The sequence below is a fragment of the Sinohyriopsis cumingii genome, chromosome 1, assembly GCF_028554795.1.
Source record: "Sinohyriopsis cumingii isolate HCF-2022 chromosome 1, ASM2855479v2, whole genome shotgun sequence".
Classification (NCBI taxonomy): Eukaryota; Metazoa; Mollusca; class Bivalvia; order Unionida; family Unionidae; genus Sinohyriopsis; species Sinohyriopsis cumingii.
In genome coordinates this window covers 189,573,291-189,596,164 of record NC_142961.1, presented here as the reverse complement: position 1 = coordinate 189,596,164, position 22,874 = coordinate 189,573,291, and the positions used below count along the sequence as shown (strand labels likewise).

At 33.7% G+C, this 22,874-nt stretch overlaps 1 protein-coding gene across 1 annotated transcript in view; it reads left to right on the top strand.

Moving 5' to 3' along the window:
- Positions 1-21,466, top strand: part of LOC149808564 (chromatin-remodeling ATPase INO80-like) — a 172,678-nt gene extending 151,212 nt beyond the window's left edge. The window contains exons 34-36 of the mRNA XM_089979145.1: positions 11,496-11,604; positions 13,699-13,884; positions 14,645-21,466. Coding sequence (XP_089835271.1) covers positions 11,496-11,604; positions 13,699-13,884; positions 14,645-14,742 — 393 coding nt within the window. The 3' untranslated portion in view covers positions 14,743-21,466. The remainder of the gene's footprint in view (positions 1-11,495; positions 11,605-13,698; positions 13,885-14,644) is intronic.
- Positions 21,467-22,874: the final 1,408 nt, after the last annotated feature.

The window sequence follows — 22,874 nt, the reverse complement described above, 5'->3', positions numbered from 1 at the left end:
TGGGGTAAGGAAGAAGCCTACTGATTTTAAGATTAGAGGTTAACTTCACTGTTGATGAATGGTTTCCATAAAGCAGTTTGAGCCCTTGACAGTCTACAGTTACCAAACATTGTGAATGACTGGAAGAACCCTACTGATTTCAAGGTTAACGTCAGTGTGACAGAAAGAATACAAATGCTTTCTACATAGGAGCATTAGTTCAGTATCACACACCTGGACCTAACTTTGTCTATAGCTTGCACTTTGGGTTACAGAAGAAGTCTGTCAATTTGGGGTTCAAAAGGTCAAGGATCAAGGTAACCAAAAGAAGAAAACTTGTTTCTGCACAAATATTTCATTTGTCTACATAAAGCACTAGTAAACACAGTGCAGGCCTATATGGCACTGTTCAATATGTGAATCGTCCTTAATCTATGAATTTATGAGCAGAATATCCAGTAAAGCTGAAATATGATAACTTCATTAACTGATATTTCAGTTGACAGTGTGAAAGGTCTGCCATGCATTAACTCCTCTTCGTTTCAGCAGCTTTTGCTTATGGAGATACAAAAACTACAAGCATTATAGAGGAAATTATAATACACTTTCTAAAGTGCCATTATATCACTTGATTCATATTCAGATATTTTATCCTGCCAAACGATATCTGCTATATTTGTCAATCATCTAGAAAATTACCTGTCAGAAAATGCAGCTATTCATTATTAACATTATCAGGGCTGTGTATTGTAATTGTATACTGGCAATTCTATGCTTTGATTATTCATTATTTACTTGCATACAAATACATGGTACCATATGTAACCATCTTTTGGTCGACATTAAAAGAGATGGATCGGGGGGGGGGGTGTTAATGTGTTACTTGGACGGACACCTCCGTGAAAAGGACACCAGCTTATATTATTGGTCCATTTCATACATTTATATTATTGGTCCATTTCATACATTTATATTATTGGTCCATTCCATACATTTATATTATTGGTCCATTTCATACATTTATATTATTGGTCCATTTCATACATATATATTATTGGTCCATTTCATACATTTATATTATTGGTCCATTTCATACATATATATTATTGGTCCATTTCATACATATATATTATTGGTCCATTTCGTACATATATATTATTGGTCCATTTCGTACATTTATATTATTGGTCCATTTCGTACATTTATATTATTGGTCCATTCCATACATATATATTATTGGTCCATTTCGTACATATATATTATTGGTCCATTTCGTACATTTATATTATTGGTCCATTTCGTACATTTATATTATTGGTCCATTTCGTACATTTATATTATTGGTCCATTGCGTACATTTATATTATTGGTCCATTTCGTACATTTATATTATTGGTCCATTTCGTACATTTATATTATTGGTCCATTTCGTACATTTATATTATTGGTCCATTTCGTACATTTATATTATTGGTCCATTGCGTACATTTATATTATTGGTCCATTTCGTACATTTATATTATTGGTCCATTTCATACATTTATATTATTGGTCCATTTCATACATATATATTATTGGTCCATTTCATACATTTATATTATTGGTCCATTTCATACATTTATATTATTGGTCCATTTCATACATATATATTATTGGTCCATTTCATACATTTATATTATTGGTCCATTTCATACATTTATATTATTGGTCCATTTCATACATATATATTATTGGTCCATTTCATACATTTATATTATTGGTCCATTTCATACATATATATTATTGGTCCATTTCATACATTTATATTATTGGTCCATTTCATACATATATATTATTGGTCCATTTCATACATTTATATTATTGGTCCATTTCATACATTTATATTATTGGTCCATTTCATACATTTATATTATTGGTCCATTTCATACATATATATTATTGGTCCATTTCATACATATATATTATTGGTCCATTTCATACATATATATTATTGGTCCATTTCATACATATATATTATTGGTCCATTTCATACATATATATTATTGGTCCATTTAAAAACATTTATATTATTGGTCCATTTCATACATTTATATTATTGGTCCATTTCATATATTTATATTATTGGTCCATTTCATACATTTATATTATTGGTCCATTTCATACATTTATGAATAATTATTAACCTATATTAATAAGTGCCTGTCCTTTATGAATAAATTTGTATCATCCATTAATTGTCTTTTATAGATAGGCTTTAGTGTATTGGTGTTTCCTTTGAAGTCAAAATTTGGCTGAATCATTTCTAAAATGTCTCAAAAGTGACATATTTCACGTAAATATTTTAAACAGATGATATCACTAACTTCATTTCAGGATCATAGGTCATTTTTGGCATGTTATTTTATGACTACTGCTTGGAAAAAATTAAATGCACACATTTTACCTCTAAAATCTGAAATGGTCTCATCAGATCTATTAAATTAGTTTTAATGAAAGATAAATTGAGCAAAAATTTATCTCTTAAAGAAAATCAAGATAAAATTATTGTATGATTCGAACTAAAAATAGTGAAGAATGGATTTCTGTATAATTTCTATTACAAAACATAAAGAAATTTTCCTTGGTTTTATAGAATTTTGATCATTACCTACCGATCTTTTTCATAAATGTCAGAGCATCAGACCACTATAGGAGAGTGGTAGCCGTCTTGTAGAACAAATTGCAGAGATGTGGTGGTATTGTACCAATCATGTATTGGGCATGCATACCTAACATGAAGGGTGAACATTGACCAGAATGCATACCCTACCCATTATCCACTGACTGAGGAACACATTCTTATCCAGTGTCAATTTCTACCCTTTTAAATAGAATTAGTTTGACCTGGAATGCGTGCAGAAACTATGATGTGTCACCCAAGAAAATTTTGGACATTTTAACCTAATGTTTTAAGAATTTTTCACGTTATCTCTTTCTTTTATTTTATGTTTTACAGAATTTTTCATCTTTATGGTCTTAATTATGTTTTTCTTCATGTCGGCATTTATTAGGAAGAGTTTATCTTCCTAAATATTTGTGCAATTCATTTTCCAGTTTTAGTTCTACAGTTTGGTTGTTCTTGAATTATATTATATTTTTTGTCTGTGCTCTTAAATGGATGGGTGTATCAGCATGTTGTTTTCATCAGTCGACTTTGGTCTTAATGAAAATGGTGCCAATCATGCATACAGTACAACTGTCACAATGGCTTTCTTTAAAATCTTGCTGTCTCTACTTCCCCCAAATTTATGGTAATATTGACATGAAGTTTTTGCCAAAAGACTTCTAATGATGTCTGCATGGTCCTGAATGAAAATGGTGCCAATCTGACATCTGAGATGGCTTCAACGCTTATCACTTAACAGGAAGAAATGGTCATCATGGAAATTCTTTTTGGACAGTAGAGCATCAGTCCCTTCATGGGACTCTTGTTAGATCTTTTTTGTTAGTTGGCACCATATAGTCACTATTGTGATGAGTGCTATGAAATAATTTACATGCATACATCTCTGAATGGCAACAACATTAAACATTTCTACTTTTCTAAATACAAGAATATCCATTATTAACTCTGGAAGAAATTCAAATGATTTCTCAGGTTTTGTTGACCTTGACCTTCACAAAACATCAAGGAAGATAACTTGTAATATATGTACAATGACACCGACTTTCCTACTGCGGCAATTTTGAATTACCAGGATACATAGCTGGATAATCAGCTGTTCAGGCAGTATCAAGGAACCAGTCAGATAAAGTTAATTTTGAAATGCTAGTTTTAACCATGCGATTAATATCACGGTTAAAAAACATTGCATCAAATTACAAAATGGATTGATTAATTGGGTTATAATGTAAAATTTGATCTGTCCATTTTGTAATTTGAAAACCTCTAGATAGCAGTACGGGTATATATATGCATATTTTGATGCAAACAAACTGAATAGAAATGCATAAAGGATTTTTAAATGAATTCAAAGTATTCAAAACAACTTAATTTGAAACATTGAGGCCATACTTGTTGTCATACTTGTCATACCTGTCATCATATCATTCCTGCCATAAGTAGTCCAAGTTTTATGGCAGAAAATTAAATGAATATAAACTTCGCGATTGGGGGAAAATGTCTTATTTTCTGTTCATGATTGGAGTGGTAGTATTTGATGACCATAAGAACACTCAGTGGAGTCAAAAGGCAGGATTAATGTCTTAGTGATTATAAGATTGTGTTTTCTTTTAGAAAAAAAGAACAATTAGTTTTCACCATGGCGTAAAATACCCCATTTATTAAAATTTGTATCTCTCTGTATTTGTGTAATACAACCCATTCCGTCTGACTTTACATAGGATTCCCATGGAATCAGCTGTTTTTTTTATTATAAAAATTACTATCTAGCAGTCTATGTGAATGATTCCATGGAATTTTGATTGTTTTTTATTATAAAAATTTATATCTAGAAGTCTGTGTATCTGTGTAATATCGGCCAATGTGGGTATGTGAGAAAGCTTGCTAGTAGCTGCCAGTAGGATTCCATGGAATTTTAGCTGATTTTTATTATAAAAATTTGTATCTAGAAGTCTGTGTATCTAATACAACCCACTGCATAGGTCGCCCCGAGTGGTCTAAAGTGCTCTCTGTTACAGATCACTGCCATCTCACCTCTGTCTGCATGGGTTTCGAGTCTAGGATTCGTCCAATGTGAGAAGGCTGGCCAGTAGCTTCTCGTGGGTTGGTGGTTCTTCATGGGGTTTCCCTGGGTTCTTCCGTCAGCAATAATACTGGCCGCCATGCATAGCATATCCTGTGCTGAAAAATGGCGTTAAACCCCATAACAACAACAACCCACTCCATCTGACTTTACATAGGATTCCATGGAATTTTATCTTTTTTTATTATTAAAAATTTGTATCTAGAAGTCTCTATGACTATCTATGTAATACAACCCAGACCTGCCAACTTTTATGATTTTGCCTTAAGTCTTACGAAAATTACCCTTTAAAATATGTACTTATGGCATACTTGCAAAAACTACAAAAAAAGTTGTTGGTTGCTGAAAAATCCAGATAATTGGTTCATCCATGTTTTATTTGGATCCGGGTTTCATCTTAGAATTCATGAAATTAGTCAGGGAACCAGACTAACTTTCCAGCAGCACCCCAGATGCTTAAAACTGCACCTATTTGTTCATGAGACGTGTCTGCATGATCAAACTGTTGATCATAGAATTTTTAAAACTAGTGTCCAGAAAGCGAAAGGAAAATAAGCTTCTTGAAAAGTGTTACTAATCAACACAGAAGAATAAAAAGAAGTATTCAGATTTTTGTGAATAAAAGCTGGAAAGGACACAATTACGTTTATTGGACATCACATGCCAATTTGAATATATCTCGTGGCGAGAGATATGATTGCGATTGTCATGTGAAATGGAAATTTTTTTCCAAGAATTACGTCAAGTTGAGAGATAGCAACAAGCCATTGAGCTGCATAGGGTTTGGAACTAGAGTTTGTGCAATTGTACTAATGGTAAATAAAGTCCACACATACTTTACAAACTTTTTATTTGAACATAATGTTTATCGGTGATGCATCAAACTTGTAATTACGTTTTCCAGCTTTACAATGCCAGTTATTGATGTTTTGTTACACCTTACTGAAAACTAACTGGTCAGTCTTACGTAAAAAAAATCAGCTGCCTTACTGAGACAGACTCATCAGGGTTGGCAGGTCTGTGTAACATCCTACTGTCTTTTTTTACATAGTATTCCATGGAATTTTATCTTTCTTATTATTAAAATTTGTATCTTGAAGTCTGTATGTGTATCTGTGTAATATAACCCACTCCATCTGACTTTACATAGGATTCCATGGATTTTATGTTTTTACATAGGATTCCTTGGGATTTATGTTTTTACATAAGATTCCATGGAATTTAACTGTTCTTACCCGAGATTCCATGGAATTGTAGCCCTTTTTTTTACACAATATTCCATGGATTTTAGCTGTTTTTACATCAGATTCCATGGATTTTAGCTATTTTTATGTTAGATTCCATGGATTTTGGCTGTTTTTATGTAAGATTCCATGGATTTTGGCTGTTTTTATGTAAGATTCCATGGATTTTGGCAGTTTTTACATACAGGGTTCCCACGCTACAGGGAAATCGGGAAAAAGTCTGGAGAAATATAATTTTTTTCCCAACCACGAAAAGTCTTGAAATTTTGCAAATATTGATGAAAGTCGGGAAAAATCTGGGAATTTTCCGCCACCAGTTGATGCCCAAAACAATCACGTAATTGAGTCATAACTAAACTGATCATGAGTTAAATTTATCAAGTTTTAACAAGAATATTTGAAGGGTATAGTATGGGTCATTTGGGTGCTTGCAATAACCATATATGCTGAGTTAACCCAAATGCTCAGTTAATTAGATTCATCTAGTAGACTTTTATTTTCAGTCAGCTTGATATCCATATCTTTCCTTACGTGGAAGGTATGAAAACCACTCGAGCATCACAGGAGGCAAACATTGTGGTGGCAAAATGTAGCCATTTACCGGATGGCTTTGCAAACTTTAACTGTCGTTAGATCGAGTGATACATGCATGAAATGGATATGAAAATTACTTATTTACTCAGAAATTGTGAGTATTAAAATAGTTATGTCCATAATCTGCTGAAAGACAGTGTTGATGAAATGTGACCAGGTACACTAGATTTGCATTGCTAGTCGCATGAGTATACAAATCTAACCCACATTTTCAAATGTTGTAGAGAAAAAATAAAAAAAATATTAAAAGAAAGTCGTATACTTGTTGTAATAAAAATACAAAAATGAAAGAACACTCCATTTTCCATATTTATATATTCCAAGAACATCTTCTGGAGTTTTGTTGTAACACGTGACTACCACGTTGACATGTGCTCTCTGCTCAATAAATCAAACTGGCCAGATTGCTGGTTTTTACAAAAAGTATCTGACTTTCATTTACTATAATTGAATTTCTCTACAACAACATTAAAATGGAGTTTGTTGTTGACATCACATGACTAATGGACTTCCAATGTCGTTTGAGATTTGTAAAGTTACTAGTAATGCAAATGGCAAGTACTGGGTCAGGTTTCATCAATACCTTAGTTTCGTCTAGTCTGTCAGCGGATTAAAGACATCACGATTATAATACTTGCCATTTCTGAGAAAATAAATCATTTTCCTATCGATTTCATGCAGGTATAAGTCGATAGAACATAAGTTTAAATTTTCTATGCCCGCTGGTAAGCGACTACCATGTGTCGCTAATGCATGGTGGTGGCAAATTCCAAATTTTTTATATGCAAATGCAACAACCACACACACCAACCTAAATGTCCTAATATGAAAAATGGGGTGGGAATATTCAGAGAAAACCCGGATTAGAAAACGGACTGCTATTCGTTTTAAACTAAATTTGTAGTCCAAATTGGTGAATCTCAGCTGAAATAACAAATTGTTGTCCCTTGCATTATATGTTTAAAAAAAAAGATTCGAGCCCCTATATCAGTACAAGTTTGGGGATTGGTTTAACGAATTACATGAAGACAAGTTGATTTTACAGAAATTTCAGTCCTTGTTTATACAACAATATATAATTTTGAAGGTCTTTTGTCAAAATTTAAATCAACCCTTTTGAAAACGTTTTTTTAACCAGATCATCTCAAGGAGATAAGGTTGTTTGAAAAATCTTCTTTGGTATTTTATTGGCACAGATAAATTCAGGGTTAAACTCTCTTCATTACAAGACAAGATTCAAATATATATTGCTATAGAATTCTTTAGAATTAAAGGTTTGAAAGGAGACAAAACTAATTTATGTTCATTATGTTGTTCCCACTTAACAACATAATGCAGGTCAGCAAAATAAAGTTAGAATTTTTATTTTTGTACATTTAAATGACTTTACATGCCAAATTTGAAAGAATATAATCAAACTTGCTTCGTGTGATACATTTTGTGGTTTTGTACATGATCATCTTTTCTGGCTTAGCTGTTTTGGAGTCTTGAAAGAGAACCATCTTTAGATTTAGAAAATGCATGTTTTATAATCTAAAATGTTCTTTAATTCCATTCAGTAATGGTCATATGTGAACCTTGAAACAATTAATTTCATCCTGGAGAAACCCTTGAAATAACCTGGAAATTTATCTTTAGAAAAGCATGGGAACCATGCACATAAGACTCCATGGATTTTAGCTGTTTTTAAAGTCATCTTTTTATCACATCCATAGTTTATTATTGTGCCAAGATATCTGAGTATTAGATTTAAGAAATGAAATAATATATAGGTCGCTGCCTGAAATAACAGTGACAACCTTTTCTATGCAGAACTGTGAATGATTATATACAAAATGCAATGGTGGTATCATGACATTGATCTAATTTTTTATTTTGTCTGGTGTTTGTGTGACCTGTTGTTTCGGTTTATTTTAAACATGATTCATTTTAGTACAGAAATGTACAAATTGCCTTAGTCAATAAGTGACAGATTTGTGCATCAAAATGGCATATTAGCCATCAAGCTTTGCCTTTTTAGACCATTTTAAAGAACGTTGTAAAATGACTTGCAGAACTTAAAATCACATTTTATAAAGGTAAATATATCATCTGTTGCTGTAAGTAGTTTATTGTTCCAAGCTTTAAAAGATATTTTTTTTTTTTTTTGTGATAAAACTTGTGAGTATACTTGTACCATAAGGTAAATATTTGAAATTGGAAACCAAAAGAACTGGAACCATGTTGGCTCAGTGGTTAGCATTCTGGAGAAGGTTGCTGTTTGAAACCTACTATGGGATTACCATGGCTTGGCTACAATGGTGTCCTTGGACCAGACATTCCCATTGCCCCCATATTAAATAACCTAATTGTGTTGCTGTACTGTATAACTACAAACCATACCAAAAACAAAAAGAACTATATAAAAAAAATTAGTTTGTTCCCTTGCCATTGTTAATATGTATTTGCTGCATGAAAATTTAAAGAATAATATGCAATAAAACTTGATTATAGCAGAACCAATGGACCATACAGATTTGTTCACTTAGAAAAAAATTCATAAAAATGAGGATAACTGCATATTAATTCAAAAAAAGTCATGGAGTACCAGTTTTCATGCATTTTGTGGCTGGTACAGACCACATTTAAAAACACAAGAGTCAGTTACCCTTTTGTAAAAACTGACAGGATCCCATCCCCAGTCCATGCTTTACACACTGGTGAAAATTGTAATTTCTGGCAAATCCACAAAAATTTATATCCATGAAAATAAATGAAATTCACAGTATTACCATTTTGGACTTAAAATACTGTATATGCTCGCTTCTAAGTAGAGTCCTATCACAAACAGTATAGACACTCATCTGCCATCACACAATGCACTGCTAGAACAAAGTCTATATTGTTTGTTGTGCTGATTATTCCTAACAAAGTGTATAGACCATGATCTGTCAGCACATTATATAAAAGTAATCTGGGTTCTTTGCAGCTTGCAATTGAGTTGATGTATAAGCAAGTACATATGGTACTGCTTTGTTATCCAAAAATGTATTATATTTCAGTTTGTTATGAATGGATTTCAATAAATCATAAGAATTTACCAATCAGTCTCCACCTTTGCAACAAAAAAAAATGGTTTTCATGTGCTTAACTGGGTATGACCAGATTTGGTTCTCTTTAATGTCAGAAGCTTTCTAGATGGTGACATGTTTATTGACCAAGTCCCCGTGTGAACTGGTCACTAGTTACAGCTCTCAAGCCCCCATTATCATGGCCTTGTAACCAAATACTAAAACAAACCGTTGTCTCTTGATGATGTCCAATGAGAATACAGTTATTTTACCTGCTGTCAGGTACAAAATTGAGGGGAACATTTTGTTCACATAGTAATCAAATCTAATGAAGGGTGAAGAGTAGAATAAAATGGATGCTTTATGCCACTGAAGGGAAATATTCCATTGTTCCACTTACTTGCTGCCATCCCAAGTTAATTAGTGTATGATTTTCAATTCATTATCTCCACTCCAGTGATGCACCTTGATTGAGCTGTTACAGGGATGTTTTATGTACCTTTCTATCCCCCATGATAACTGAGATATGTTGCACTCCAAAATATCTCCAAAGAAACTAAGTATAGGCCAGATCATGGGATGCCTACTGCAACCACCACATTTTGTTTCAGGCTACTAATTAAAGCATGGTGTTTGAGTGGTTAGCATACCAGACTTGCACCATTGCATCATATAAGTGGGTCACTTGTGGGACACTTAGATTATTTACAATAAACTAGTTCTTGACTATTTTCTTAGCTCTTTCCACTCAACATCTTATCATGATCAATAATTTTGTAAAGATGCCATAAAAAAAGAAATATTGCCAGTATTGAAAATATATCTTCGATTTTATGGCTGGCCTTGTAAAGGGCCAGTTTAAGGTTTATCTTGATGATGCAGCTGTCTTTGCTTCATGTCCCTCCAATGCTTGTCTTGTCATCACTGTAAAAAAATAGTTGCTGCATATCCTCATCCATCTTTTTGTCAACTCCCTGACAGAAAACTCTACTTCATTTAACTCCCTGACAGAAAACTCTCCTTCATTTAACTCCCTGACAGAAAACTCTACTTCATTTAACTCCCTGACAGAAAACTCTCCTTCATTTAACTCCCTGACAGAAAACTTTCTTTCATTTAACTCTCTGACAGAAAACTCTCCTTCATTTAACTCCCCAACAGAAAACTTTCCTTCATTTAACTCTGACAGAAAACTCTCCTTCATTTAACTGTCCGACAGAAAACTCTTCTTCATTTAACTCCCTGACAGAAAACTCTCCTTCATTTAACTCCCTGAGAGAAAACTCTCCTTTATTTAACTCCCTCCCAGCAGCTCTGTTATCATTCATGTAGGCAAAAGCAGTTTGCTTGTCCTTCTCACATGGCCCGTCTTGATATTTTGTCGGACTATTTATTTTCATTTAAGATACTGTGTGAAAGTTCGTCACCAGTATTTATACTTCTTAGCATTATTGTGACACCATAAAATATATCTGAGTCTCCAGTGCATAATTTACCAAGATTTACTCGTCCTGGATGGGTGGTTATATCGAAATAGGGTTTTAACTGCAAGACTTGTGATGTCTAGTTGATCCTAAATAAAAAATCATGGGCTGGGGAGCACTAGTCACGTGTATAAAGTTGATGACTTTCAGAATTTTGACAGAACTTGTAGGAACAAATAATAGGCTTTACAAATTCCCTTGTCCTGTTACAAATTCACTTGTCCTGTCACAAATTCACTTGTCCTGTTACAAATTTACATGTCCTGTTACAAATTCACTTGTCCTGTTTATGATTTATCTTCTATCACAAGCGATATCTTTTGTTAAAATTATCTTTATCAACAGGCATCATGATATTGTAGATGACGTTATTATTTTTATTATTAAATCTTGTTTCAGTTCTCTGTAGGGAGTGAACAGACGACACAAGCTCTGTCAGTAACAGCAGATGACAGCAGTAATGATGGCCTGGTCATTGTAGATGATGCTCATTTATCATATCCACCAGGTATTTATAGTTAGTTGCATTTAAATACAACTCATTCTTTCAGCACTTTTTTTAACGCTAACTCAAGCCCAAAAAAGAATTTATGAAATTTGTGCTCATAACCTATGAAAAAAAGATGACCTGAATTTCAAAAATATTTCTTTAGTATTTGAATACAAACTACGTACTTACAGAATATCAGAATTTATGACTTCAAGCTTTTCTTTAAAATTTTGTCTTTGAACAGTTTCAGAATTATCTGAATTTTTTATTCTGTACATAATGAACATGGGGACTTGTTTTACTCTTTTATTTGGTATATAATGAACATGGGGACTTGATTTACTCTTTTATTTGGTACATAATGAACATGGGGACTTGATTTACTCTTTTATTTGGTATATAATGAACATGGGGACTTGATTTACTCTTTTATTTGGTATATAATGAACATGGGGACTTGATTTACTCTTTTATTTGGTATATAATGAACATGGGGATTTGATTTACTCTTTTATTTGGTATATAATGAACATGGGGATTTGATTTACTCTTTTATTTGGTATATAATGAACATGGGGACTTGATTTACTCTTTTATTTGGTATATAATGAACATGGGGACTTGATTTACTCTTTTATTTGGTATATAATGAACATGGGGACTTGATTTACTCTTTTATTTGGTACATAATGAACATGGGGACTTGATTTACTCTTTTATTTGGTATATAATGAACATGGGGATTTGATTTACTCTTTTATTTGGTATATAATGAACATGGGGACTTGATTTACTCTTTTATTTGGTATATAATGAACATGGGGACTTGATTTACTCTTTTATTTGGTACATAATGAACATGGGGACTTGATTTACTCTTTTATTTGGTATATAATGAACATGGGGACTTGATTTACTCTTTTATTTGGTATATAATGAACACAGGGACCAGGGACTTAATTTACTCTTTCATTCTGTATAGAATGTACACCAATAACAATTGGTGTTAATAATGAGTACAGAGGAATCTAAAGGAATATTCAGATTCTTTTGAATAAAAGCAGAGAGGGCAACAGTTATGTTCATTGAACATCACATTTTTATTTGAGTATGTCTCATGGTGATAGATATATCTTTAAGTGAAATCGAATAAAAATTCCTAGAAGTATTAAATTGAGAGATATCAACAAGCCATTGAGCTCCATAGGGTTTAGGACTGAAGTTTATGCAACTGTACTGAGGTAAATAAGGTCTGTGTGTACGTTACAAACTTTTCAGCTAATATAATGTTTACTGTCCATGCATCAGTTTCAAATACCGAATACTTTAAATACATGTTTTCAAGCAGTACAATAGCAGTAAATGATATTTTGTTAAACCTTACTGGTCAAGCTTATGGAAATAAATCAAATGCCTTACCGAGACAGTCCTGTTAGGGTCTGGAATTAACGACTTTGGCTCTATGATGACCCCAAGTTTCCGATCTAATGGATGGTGTGAGTCAAAATCAAGGTGCTGGTCAATATGCATAGGTTTGAAATAAACAGTAATTTTCAGCGTGCTGTCAATGTATCTGATGGTGTTTGTGCCCAAAAATGATAATCTGCCTGTGGCATATCTGATAATATTGATCCCTTGGTGATGTTAACAGTCGGTTAGAGAATAGATCACTCTGCTGATGAAGTCCTTAGTACAAGGATGAAACTTCAGGTTATTTTTCTATACTTATTGTGTATGTGATTTGAAAGATCTGACCCATAAAGGACATTGTTTACCAGCTCTTTTATTATATTAATTTTCATTTTCAGCCTTTATGTAAAAAATTCACATCCATTAACAATACCGTACTTTTCATTCTCATTTGCCACTCTCTATAAAAAGGAACTGTCCATAAAGACCATGTCATGCAGTACCTTTTCTTAACTACATTATTTTAAGCATCTACATAAATATAACCTGCTCACAAAGGACACATTTTTGACACATTCGATTAAATGTCCTTTATAGACATGATTTGCAAAAATGAAAATAGTCTTTATAGAGTCCGTTATATTAGTGCCATGTTGAAATATTAAATGTGCATTAATATATTTTTTGTCATGTACATTTCAGTGTCGACACATTTTTCAAGCACACCTAAAAGAGGGAGAGGCAGGGGTCGACCAAAGGGTTCTGGAGTTGGTCGAGGGCGCCCAAGGGGTAGGGGCGGAGCCAAGAAAGCAATGACAGCTGCAGAGATTGCAGGAGCTCAGGCAGGGATGACAGCTGCCTATGCTGCTTACGGCTATAGCCTTTCTGGTGAGAATTCATTTTTTAAGTTTTCTAATGAAGCTCTAAAGAACTTGCACCAAATTCCTGCTCAGTGTTGTAATTCTTGTTCATATTGCAGTCTTAGAGCTTGCATTCTTAGAAGTATTTGATGAAGAGGAGGTAACTGTGAGATACTTAAGATACCAGAAGGAGATCAACTTTAATAATATGTACAATCTGTCGCATTTGAAAGACTGGGTGTATCTTGTTTGATACAGTACCATGAAATTAAATGTACTGGTTTAATTATAGACCATATTTTACAGTATTTATTGTTGATATTTTAGCAGATTTATTTAATACAGCAAATGTACACTTGAGCTTTTTATTGGCAGGAAACAGTAGCCAATGTTCCTGTCAACATGTAATGTTATAATATAGCTCTTTAATACAGTTTGCACAAAAAATAAGAATAAAGACTCGATTTTATATATATAAAAAATTCCTGTTAAATATGGTAAAATCTTTTTTTTAAAATAGTTTTTACTTTATTGAAATAATTACATATTTTTTTAGCTTTGTTATTAATTTTATATTATTTATGTGATTTTGTTATTAAATCTTTTTTTTTTAAATGTTGCCATTTCATATGAAAAATGAATGACAAAAAATGGTATGCACTCTTGTATTCATGTTGAGAAAATTTGGGAGATTTTAAAAGATGAAAGGGTTTATGAAAAAACCCAGTAATTTGTACATTAATGTCTTAATGACTGTACGAGTTATTTGGTTCTGCTTATCATTGCAGGGAAACAGTCAAGTACACTAGCCATGTCGGGTCGAAGTACTCCAGTTGACTCACCCAAATCTGCATCTCCATCACTGAACCAGACCAAGAATCAATGACCTTTACCTTTCCTTAGATACTGAACAAAATTTATATAAATTTTTGTTACAAGAATATGGACTTTCTCATAGCCAGGAATTAAGTATATGAACTTTGACATGTGCAATGTTTTAATTGCATCTGTATGACCATGACTAGGTCTTCAGAGTCATGGTAGTTGAAAGGTATGAGAAACTACAAATTACAAGTTGTCTTGTAGGCAGTGTATTTTCCATATTTATTATCTCCATAACAGATTGTTACTGATATGTACAAGTCTTTTAAATGTTGACTTACTGGCATATAAATATATTTTGCATAGCAGATTATAATATACTAAACTGTTTATTTAAATTCTGAAGAGATTTTTTTAATCAGGGTTTTTCTTCTGTCTGTTTAATAGCAATACTACTATATTCACTTACTTATAAGTAGAGTAAAACTGCAAAAAACCAAAGACTTATCTGCAGTAGCATTATGCATCTGCAGATCAGGGTCTGTGTTGTTTGTTCTGCTGATTACTACTAACAAACTGCACAGACCCAGAGCTGCCTGTACATAGTGTGATGACAGATCTGGGTCTATGCAGTTTGCAGCTGGACTCATAAGCAAGTATATAAGATGGCTGTCAATTTTCTTCTTTGTGATAGGTATTATGAATTTGCCACATTTGCAACTCTCAAAGCTATTACAACTCTTGGTATTGGTCTACTATTAGGAATGGATTCACATTAAAAATGATATTGAAAAAATAGATCTTCCCAAACAGTTTTTCTGCCTTTCACACAATTATAATTGTCAGTGACCATGAAAAAATGCCACTCCTGAGCTGCTAAAAGCGGTTGATCTCAGTTTTACTGTTTGACAGTGGACTGAGGGATATTTTGAGATGCATTTCTGGATGACTCAGGTGACCCATTAAAGAGAGTTGTATGACTTTTCAGCTAAAATGTGTCAGGAGTTTCTGGATGACCATGTTATTTTGTCATGCAGAGTTAAACTAAAGGTAATAAAATTTAGAATGGTCAAATTGTTGTTCCTAAATCTGTATCAAATTTATAAGTTACATGATTTTAAGATCGTTATTTACAACATAGTTCCTGTTGTATGGTGTTACGGTCATGGATGTTCATTAGTAGAATTGTATGTACTGTGTACCTCATCATAATGTGGTCTCACCATACTCCAGTGTCACAGACATTGTTAAAAACAAGTGTTGTATGTAGTACAATAGTGTGATACCCATCTGTGCATATTAGTGTTTTTCACGGAATCTCAGTAACACACCTGTGCCATACTTCATGTAAAAATATGCATGCAAGTTCAGACATCACAGACCCAGATCTGCCATTCACATAATAATTTTTCTGGTGATGCAGAACAAAGTCATGTCTGTTTCGTCTATCTGTTGTATCACACCAGCAATGTAGACCCCGACCTTTGTGGATTATTCAGTGGTAGATTGTGTTCTGTAAAAGTAGTTTCATGTTTGGGTGTGTATTGTATATGGGTATAATCATTAAAGGCAGTTAATAATTAAGAATGAATGGTTTTGAAGAGAAGATTTTACATGCATACCTGTACTTGCTTGCCATGAAACTGCTCTGTGTGATTGACAATATATTCTGTTCTGTGCTTGTGCCAAGATTAGATATGTGGGATTCTCAAAACTTTATTTGTACTATGTTTTTGTGTCCGATTCCATATACCCATATTTTATTCTTTTTTGCTTCCAGGGCTTAGAAATAGTATATACCATTCTGGTCTCAGGAAGAGGCCACACTGAAATATATTTTTACAATTTTTGTTCATGAAGAGATTGTAGCCTTTTTCATAGGCCAGACCAGTATGTTATATTTTTTAGCCATTTCATTTCATTTCCGACCAAATTTGGTATACAAGTTTCTGTCATTAAGTCTTCCAATTACTTCAGTTAGATTGGCATCCTTGTTAAATAAAGGGCTGATTGTGCTTCTGATTGGCATCCTTGTATAATAAAGGGCTGATTGTGCTTCTGATTGGCATCTTTGTATAATAAAGGGCTGATTGTGCTTCTGATTGGCATCCTTGTATAATAAAGGGCTGATTGTGCTTCTGATTGGCATACTTGTATAATAAAGGGCTGATTGTGCTTCTGTTTGGCATCCTTGTATAATAAAGGGCTGATTGTGCTTCTGATTGGCATCCTTGTATAATAAAGGGCTGATTGTGCTTCTGATTGGCATCCTTGTATAATAAAGGGCTGATTGTGCTTCTGATTGGCATCTTTGTATAATAAAGGGCCGATTGTGCTTCTGATTGGCATACTTGTATAATAAAGGGCTGATTGTGCTTCTGTTTGGCATCCTTGTATAATAAAGGGCTGATTGTGCTTCTGATTGGTATCTTTGTATAATAAAGGGCTGATTGTGCTTTTGATTGGCATATTTGTATAATAAAGGGCTGTCATCCTTGCATAATAAAGGGCTGATTGTACTTCTGATTGGCATCCTTGTATAATAAAGGGCTGATTGTGCTTCTGATTGGCATACTTGTATAATAAAGGGCTGATTGTGCTTCTGATTGGTATCTTTGTATAATAAAGGGCTGATTGTGCTTTTGATTGGCATATTTGTATAATAAAGGGCTGTCATCCTTGCATAATAAAGGGCGGATTGTGCTTCTGATTGGCATCCTTGTATAATAAAGGGCTGATTGTGCTTCTGATTGGCATACTCGTATAATAAAGGGCTGATTGTGCTTCTGATTGGCTGAGCTTATCAAGACCTTCGATAATGCAGTGATCATACATCTGATTGGCTGAATTTGTGAACACTTTGCAGGCCATATTTCTGATTAGTTTTTGATTGTAAGCTTGTATTAAGATCTCATAGGAGTTCAAGTACAAGTGAGACTAATACATAAAAACAATGATCAAGACCCAGGAGTACATGCCGATGCAAATTAACTCTCAATATAATGCTAAAACAATAATATACCTTAAGGGTAGGTCTATGGACACTTTCTAAGTTATGAATCAGGGTGCCTGTTCCTCTAGGTCAGGGAGAGATCCAGGAGAGAGTATTGGTTGCTTAAACATATATATATATATATATATATATATATATATATATATATATATATATATATATATATATATATATATATAGATAGATAGACCTCTACATTAATAGACAATGCAGTAACTTAGTGCTGCTAGTTTTATTTACCCTCAACAGTTTCAGTGTGTGTACATTTGCATTCTCAGGCTGATATGTATTGACTACCAGATGAGCAACATCTGCCCCACTTGGGCCTGTTGTTACCAGTTTGTTCTACCCACTCAACAAGATGCCATCCTCAGTCATATGCCTCAACAAAATGGTACATTTTTACCATTGTGTCATTGCCAACAGAGGCACCCCTGATCAGAGGTCACACCAGAATAGTGAAATTAAGTTGCTCAATTTACAGCAGAATTGCTCATATTAAAAATTTGCTAAAATTTATTAATGCTAAAATGGTGAATTACAGTATGTTTACTTTTTCTGAATAAAGATTTATTATCAAACCAAACTCCCAAAGTTTCAGGACTGTTGCCTTTAAGTTAGTCTTGTTACAGTCGAACATCATTTATTAATACAACATTTACCAATACTTTTAAGCGGTAATGTTTGTTATTTTTAGCCTATCCAAACAAGATCTGTTCTCCCAAGGGAGTCAGGATATCATGTCTGATACTGTAGTTCTTGTCAACTGTAACAAAGTATGTGTGTTGTGACTCAAAACATTCCTACATTCCCAATCAGGAATCTCATCTGAACAGATAGGCAGTGAATGCTTGGTTTGATTGTAAATTTTTCATTTTCCTCCTGATCAAACTGACGGTGACGGTAATTATTACATTGCGTTATCCAGGGGGATACTGTGATTGCCTTGATCAGTCCATCTATCCATAACCATGTCACCCAAACCACTGAGTGGATATTCAGGAAGCATGGTGCATAGGTTGCCCATGTGACATGTCACCCAAACCACTGAGTGGATATTCAGGAAGCGTGGTGCATAGGTTGCCCATGTGACGTCACCCAAACCACTGAGTGGATATTCAGGAAGCATGGTGCATAGGTTGCCCATGTGACATGTCACCCATACCACTGAGTGGATATTCAGGAAGCATGGTGCATAGGTTGCCCATGTGACATGTCACCCATACCACTGAGTGGATATTCAGGAAGCATGGTGCATAGGTTGCCCATGTGACATGTCACCCAAACCACTGAGTGGATATTCAGGAAGCATGGTGCATAGGTTGCCCATGTGACATGTCACCCATACCACTGAGTGGATATTCAGGAAGCATGGTGCATAGGTTGCCCATGTGACATGTCACCCATACCACTGAGTGGATATTCAGGAAGCATGGTGCTTAGGTTGCCCATGTGACATGTCACCCAAACCACTGAGTGGATATTCAGAAAGCGTGGTACATAGGTTGCCCATGTGATGACATTGGAAAGAAATAATAATTTTTTGGTATCTCTCCTGGGATGCCTGGAGAGGTATAAAAGTGTAATGCACAATTTACAGAGACATTTTTTTTTATTGCATTCATAGGAGGAAGACATTGTCATTGGACTTTTTTTTCTCTCTATCTCACAAATTGTCAGTTGAAAATTCCTAAATGTATTTTGATGTTTAGATATTACAGTATAGTTTGTTGTTTTTTTATATCATTTGATGAAAGTGCTGATTATTGTTTTTAATTGGTAACACATCATCTGATTGCTTTAGAACAGGTCCAGATAGTCTCCTCAGAAGAAGAGCAGTGTTCTGAGTATATGGTGAAAATCTCATAAAAATTGCAAAGTTTTAAAATTGTTAAGATTTCAAGTGGTATACAAGTGACAACAAATTCCAGCTAGTCCAGATTTATTAATTTAAAGATTCATCTGTAGCTGGGTACTGGATTAGTTAATGATTGGTTGGAATTACAGTTCTGTGATACTTGATTGACAGGTCTTCCTTCAGCTGGAAGTTAATTTCACCAACAATACTTTGGTCTTGAGTCTAGAATTCTGTTTATATCAGATTATAGTCAGCTTGTGTTTCAATTTTCAAACATCTCAAATATGGACTTGAACCTTACAAAATGTTGGTAATATTGGAACCATTTTTAATGTCTTGTATGTTGAAGTAAAATGAGGTACAATCACTGGTTGTTTAGTAATGGTGAACACCATTAGGTATTAATATATACCTTATAGCTTTGTTTTGTGTGTGTATGTGTGTGTGTGTATATATATATATATATATATATATATATATATATATATATATATATATATATATATACAATTTGAGTACTCGTTACAAATGAAATTTATTGAATGAGTCAGTTTCTGTTGTTTGCTGGCATTGTTGAACAAAGGATTGAAATTATACAAGTTTAATAAATTTCATTTGTAACGATTACATATCCAAGATGTTTTTTGACATGAAAACATTTGGGTTGTTACTATACGAGTTACCTGTAGAAAAATTATGATTGTGGACACTTTATCCTAAATAATACTGGCAATAATGAAAACAATGGCAAGTAATGGGTACTAAAATGGGTGCAGCATATCATAGTACATGGATGCAAATGGCAACTTAAAGGCATCTTGCCTATTACAACATGAACATTTATTAAATCATCTTACTTATAGTTTCTTTTATTCAGTCAAAATTTTCATTCTGTTATTTGTTTTACATCTTAGTAATTCCATTTATTTTTATTTCAATATTGCAGATACAGAAGGCACATTCATACTCATTGTCATAAAAAAAAGAAATGATTTTGACTAAAATACTAATTGATCCTTTTCTTTGTAATGTTCCACTAGAAAAGTGTTTTAAGTGCCCAGACACACACATGCACGAATATCCATATTGTGAGCTGTTCCAGAAAGGGGGTGGGGCACTTATATTACACTTATTTTTTAAGTATGTATGGTTGGTGGTGGGTAATTCAGACTTACGTTTTATGTTTACAAGTACAGTTAAACATTAAGGGTCAGGGAATATTTAAAATGTTCGTGTTGATGCCACCCTGTGCTAACACCTTTTTTATATCTTTAACAGAGCTAAGCTGAAAGATGGCATGTCCCTGCCAACACTGTCAAATACTGGTTACCTAGCAACTCCACATTTGAAAGTTTTCATCTCACTTTAGTGGAACATATTCATTTTCATGCCTGCATTTCTGTTGGACAGAGTTGCAAGAAGAAAGTGTTATTCCTTCTTTGCAATAAATCTTTAGAGTAAGGATATCCAAAAAAGAAATGAAACATTGATTTCCTTTCATTTTGTTTTGCCTGTTTGTTTTATGTTTGTTTTAATTGGAGAACTGGAAAAATATGTTTTCAGAAACATTTATCATGTTCTTAAATCTTCAAGAAATAAACCAGTGCTCTTGTATATATTTCCTTGGAATTATTTTCTTGTCAAAATATTTCACTTTCACTTGTTTTGTAAATACTTTGTTGTTTATGTAAATCCTGGATCTTGAAAATCGGAGCTACTGGTATAAAATGTATTATGTGTTGACATATGTGTTCATGTAGTAATAATTATAGTGTACAGTCAGTGAACATTTTTGTACATAAAATGTTAGGAAGGTTTTCATTTGTAAATAAGCTATTTGAAGTTTTAGGATTGCAAATTCTAGTGAACTGACATTTATACAAACATAATAGAAAATAAACATGTTTCTTTTTAAAATGGCATTTATCTCATTTCCACAGGACTCCTAATAGGCACCGTCACATGCATCCATTAATTCCCTGCACTGGAGTTCATTAAGCTCTAGCATGGTTGCTCAGACCATCACATCATAGCTTGTAGGACATTAGTTTTGGTCCTGTTTGCATTAGATTTGTATGTGCCCTCAATCTACCCACCCACCCATAATCTATAGAGGCAGTGTATATACTATTGCCATTAGATTTGTATGTGCCCTCAATCTAACCACCCACTCATATTCTATAGAGGCAGTGTATGTACTATTTGCCGTTAGATTTGTATGTGCCCTCAATCTACCCACCCACCCATATTCTATAGAGGCAGTGTATGTACTATTGCCATTAGATTTGTATGTGCCCTCAATCTACCCACCCACCCATATTCTATAGAGGCAGTGTATATACTATTGCAATTAGATTTGTATGTGCCCTCAATCTACCCACCCATTCATATTCTATAGAGGCAGTTTATATACTATTGCCATTAGATCTGTATGTGACCTCAATCTACCCACACACTCATTCTACAGAGGCAGTGTATATACTATTGCCATTAGATTTGTATGTGCCCTCAATCTACCCACCCACTCATTCTATAGATGCAGTGTATATACTATTGCCATTAGATCTGTATGTGACCTCAATCTACCCACACACTCATTCTATAGATGCAGTGTATATACTATTGCCATTAGATTTGTATGTGCCCTAAATCTACCCACCGACTCATTCTATAAAGGCAGTGTGTATACTATTGCCATTAGATTTGTATGTGCCCTCAATCTACCCACCCACTCATTCTGTAGATGCAGTGTATATACTATTGCCATTAGATTTGTATGTGCCTTCAATCTACCCACACACTCATTCTATAGACGCAGTGTATATACTATTGCCATTAGATTTGTATGTGCTCTTAATCTACCCACCCACTCATTCTATAGATGCAGTGTATATACTATTGCCATTAGATTTGTATGTGCCCTCAATCTACCCACCCACCCATATTCTAGTGAGGCAATGCATATACTACTGTCGTCTTTTGTTGCAACTATCAGTATGTCACAAATTTTGTCTTTGCTTAAAAAAATTGAGGATGTGTACACCATATTTGGCGTGTGGTTTCATATTTAGAAGTTTGATTCTGCTCAGCACTGTTTGATTCAGACATTTAATGGATTGAAACTAATTGTATTATTGGACTTAATAACATCAAGAAGGTCTGTGTCAAGTTGATTTTCAGGCAACAGTTGACCAAGTTACTGGGTATGAATTAGTAGTTACATAATGTATATACTTATTGATTTGATGCTATCAGAGAAAATATCGTTTCAATTCAACTTTTTTGTGTTCCATTTCCATGGAAATTACTGCTTAGAATTTAGAAA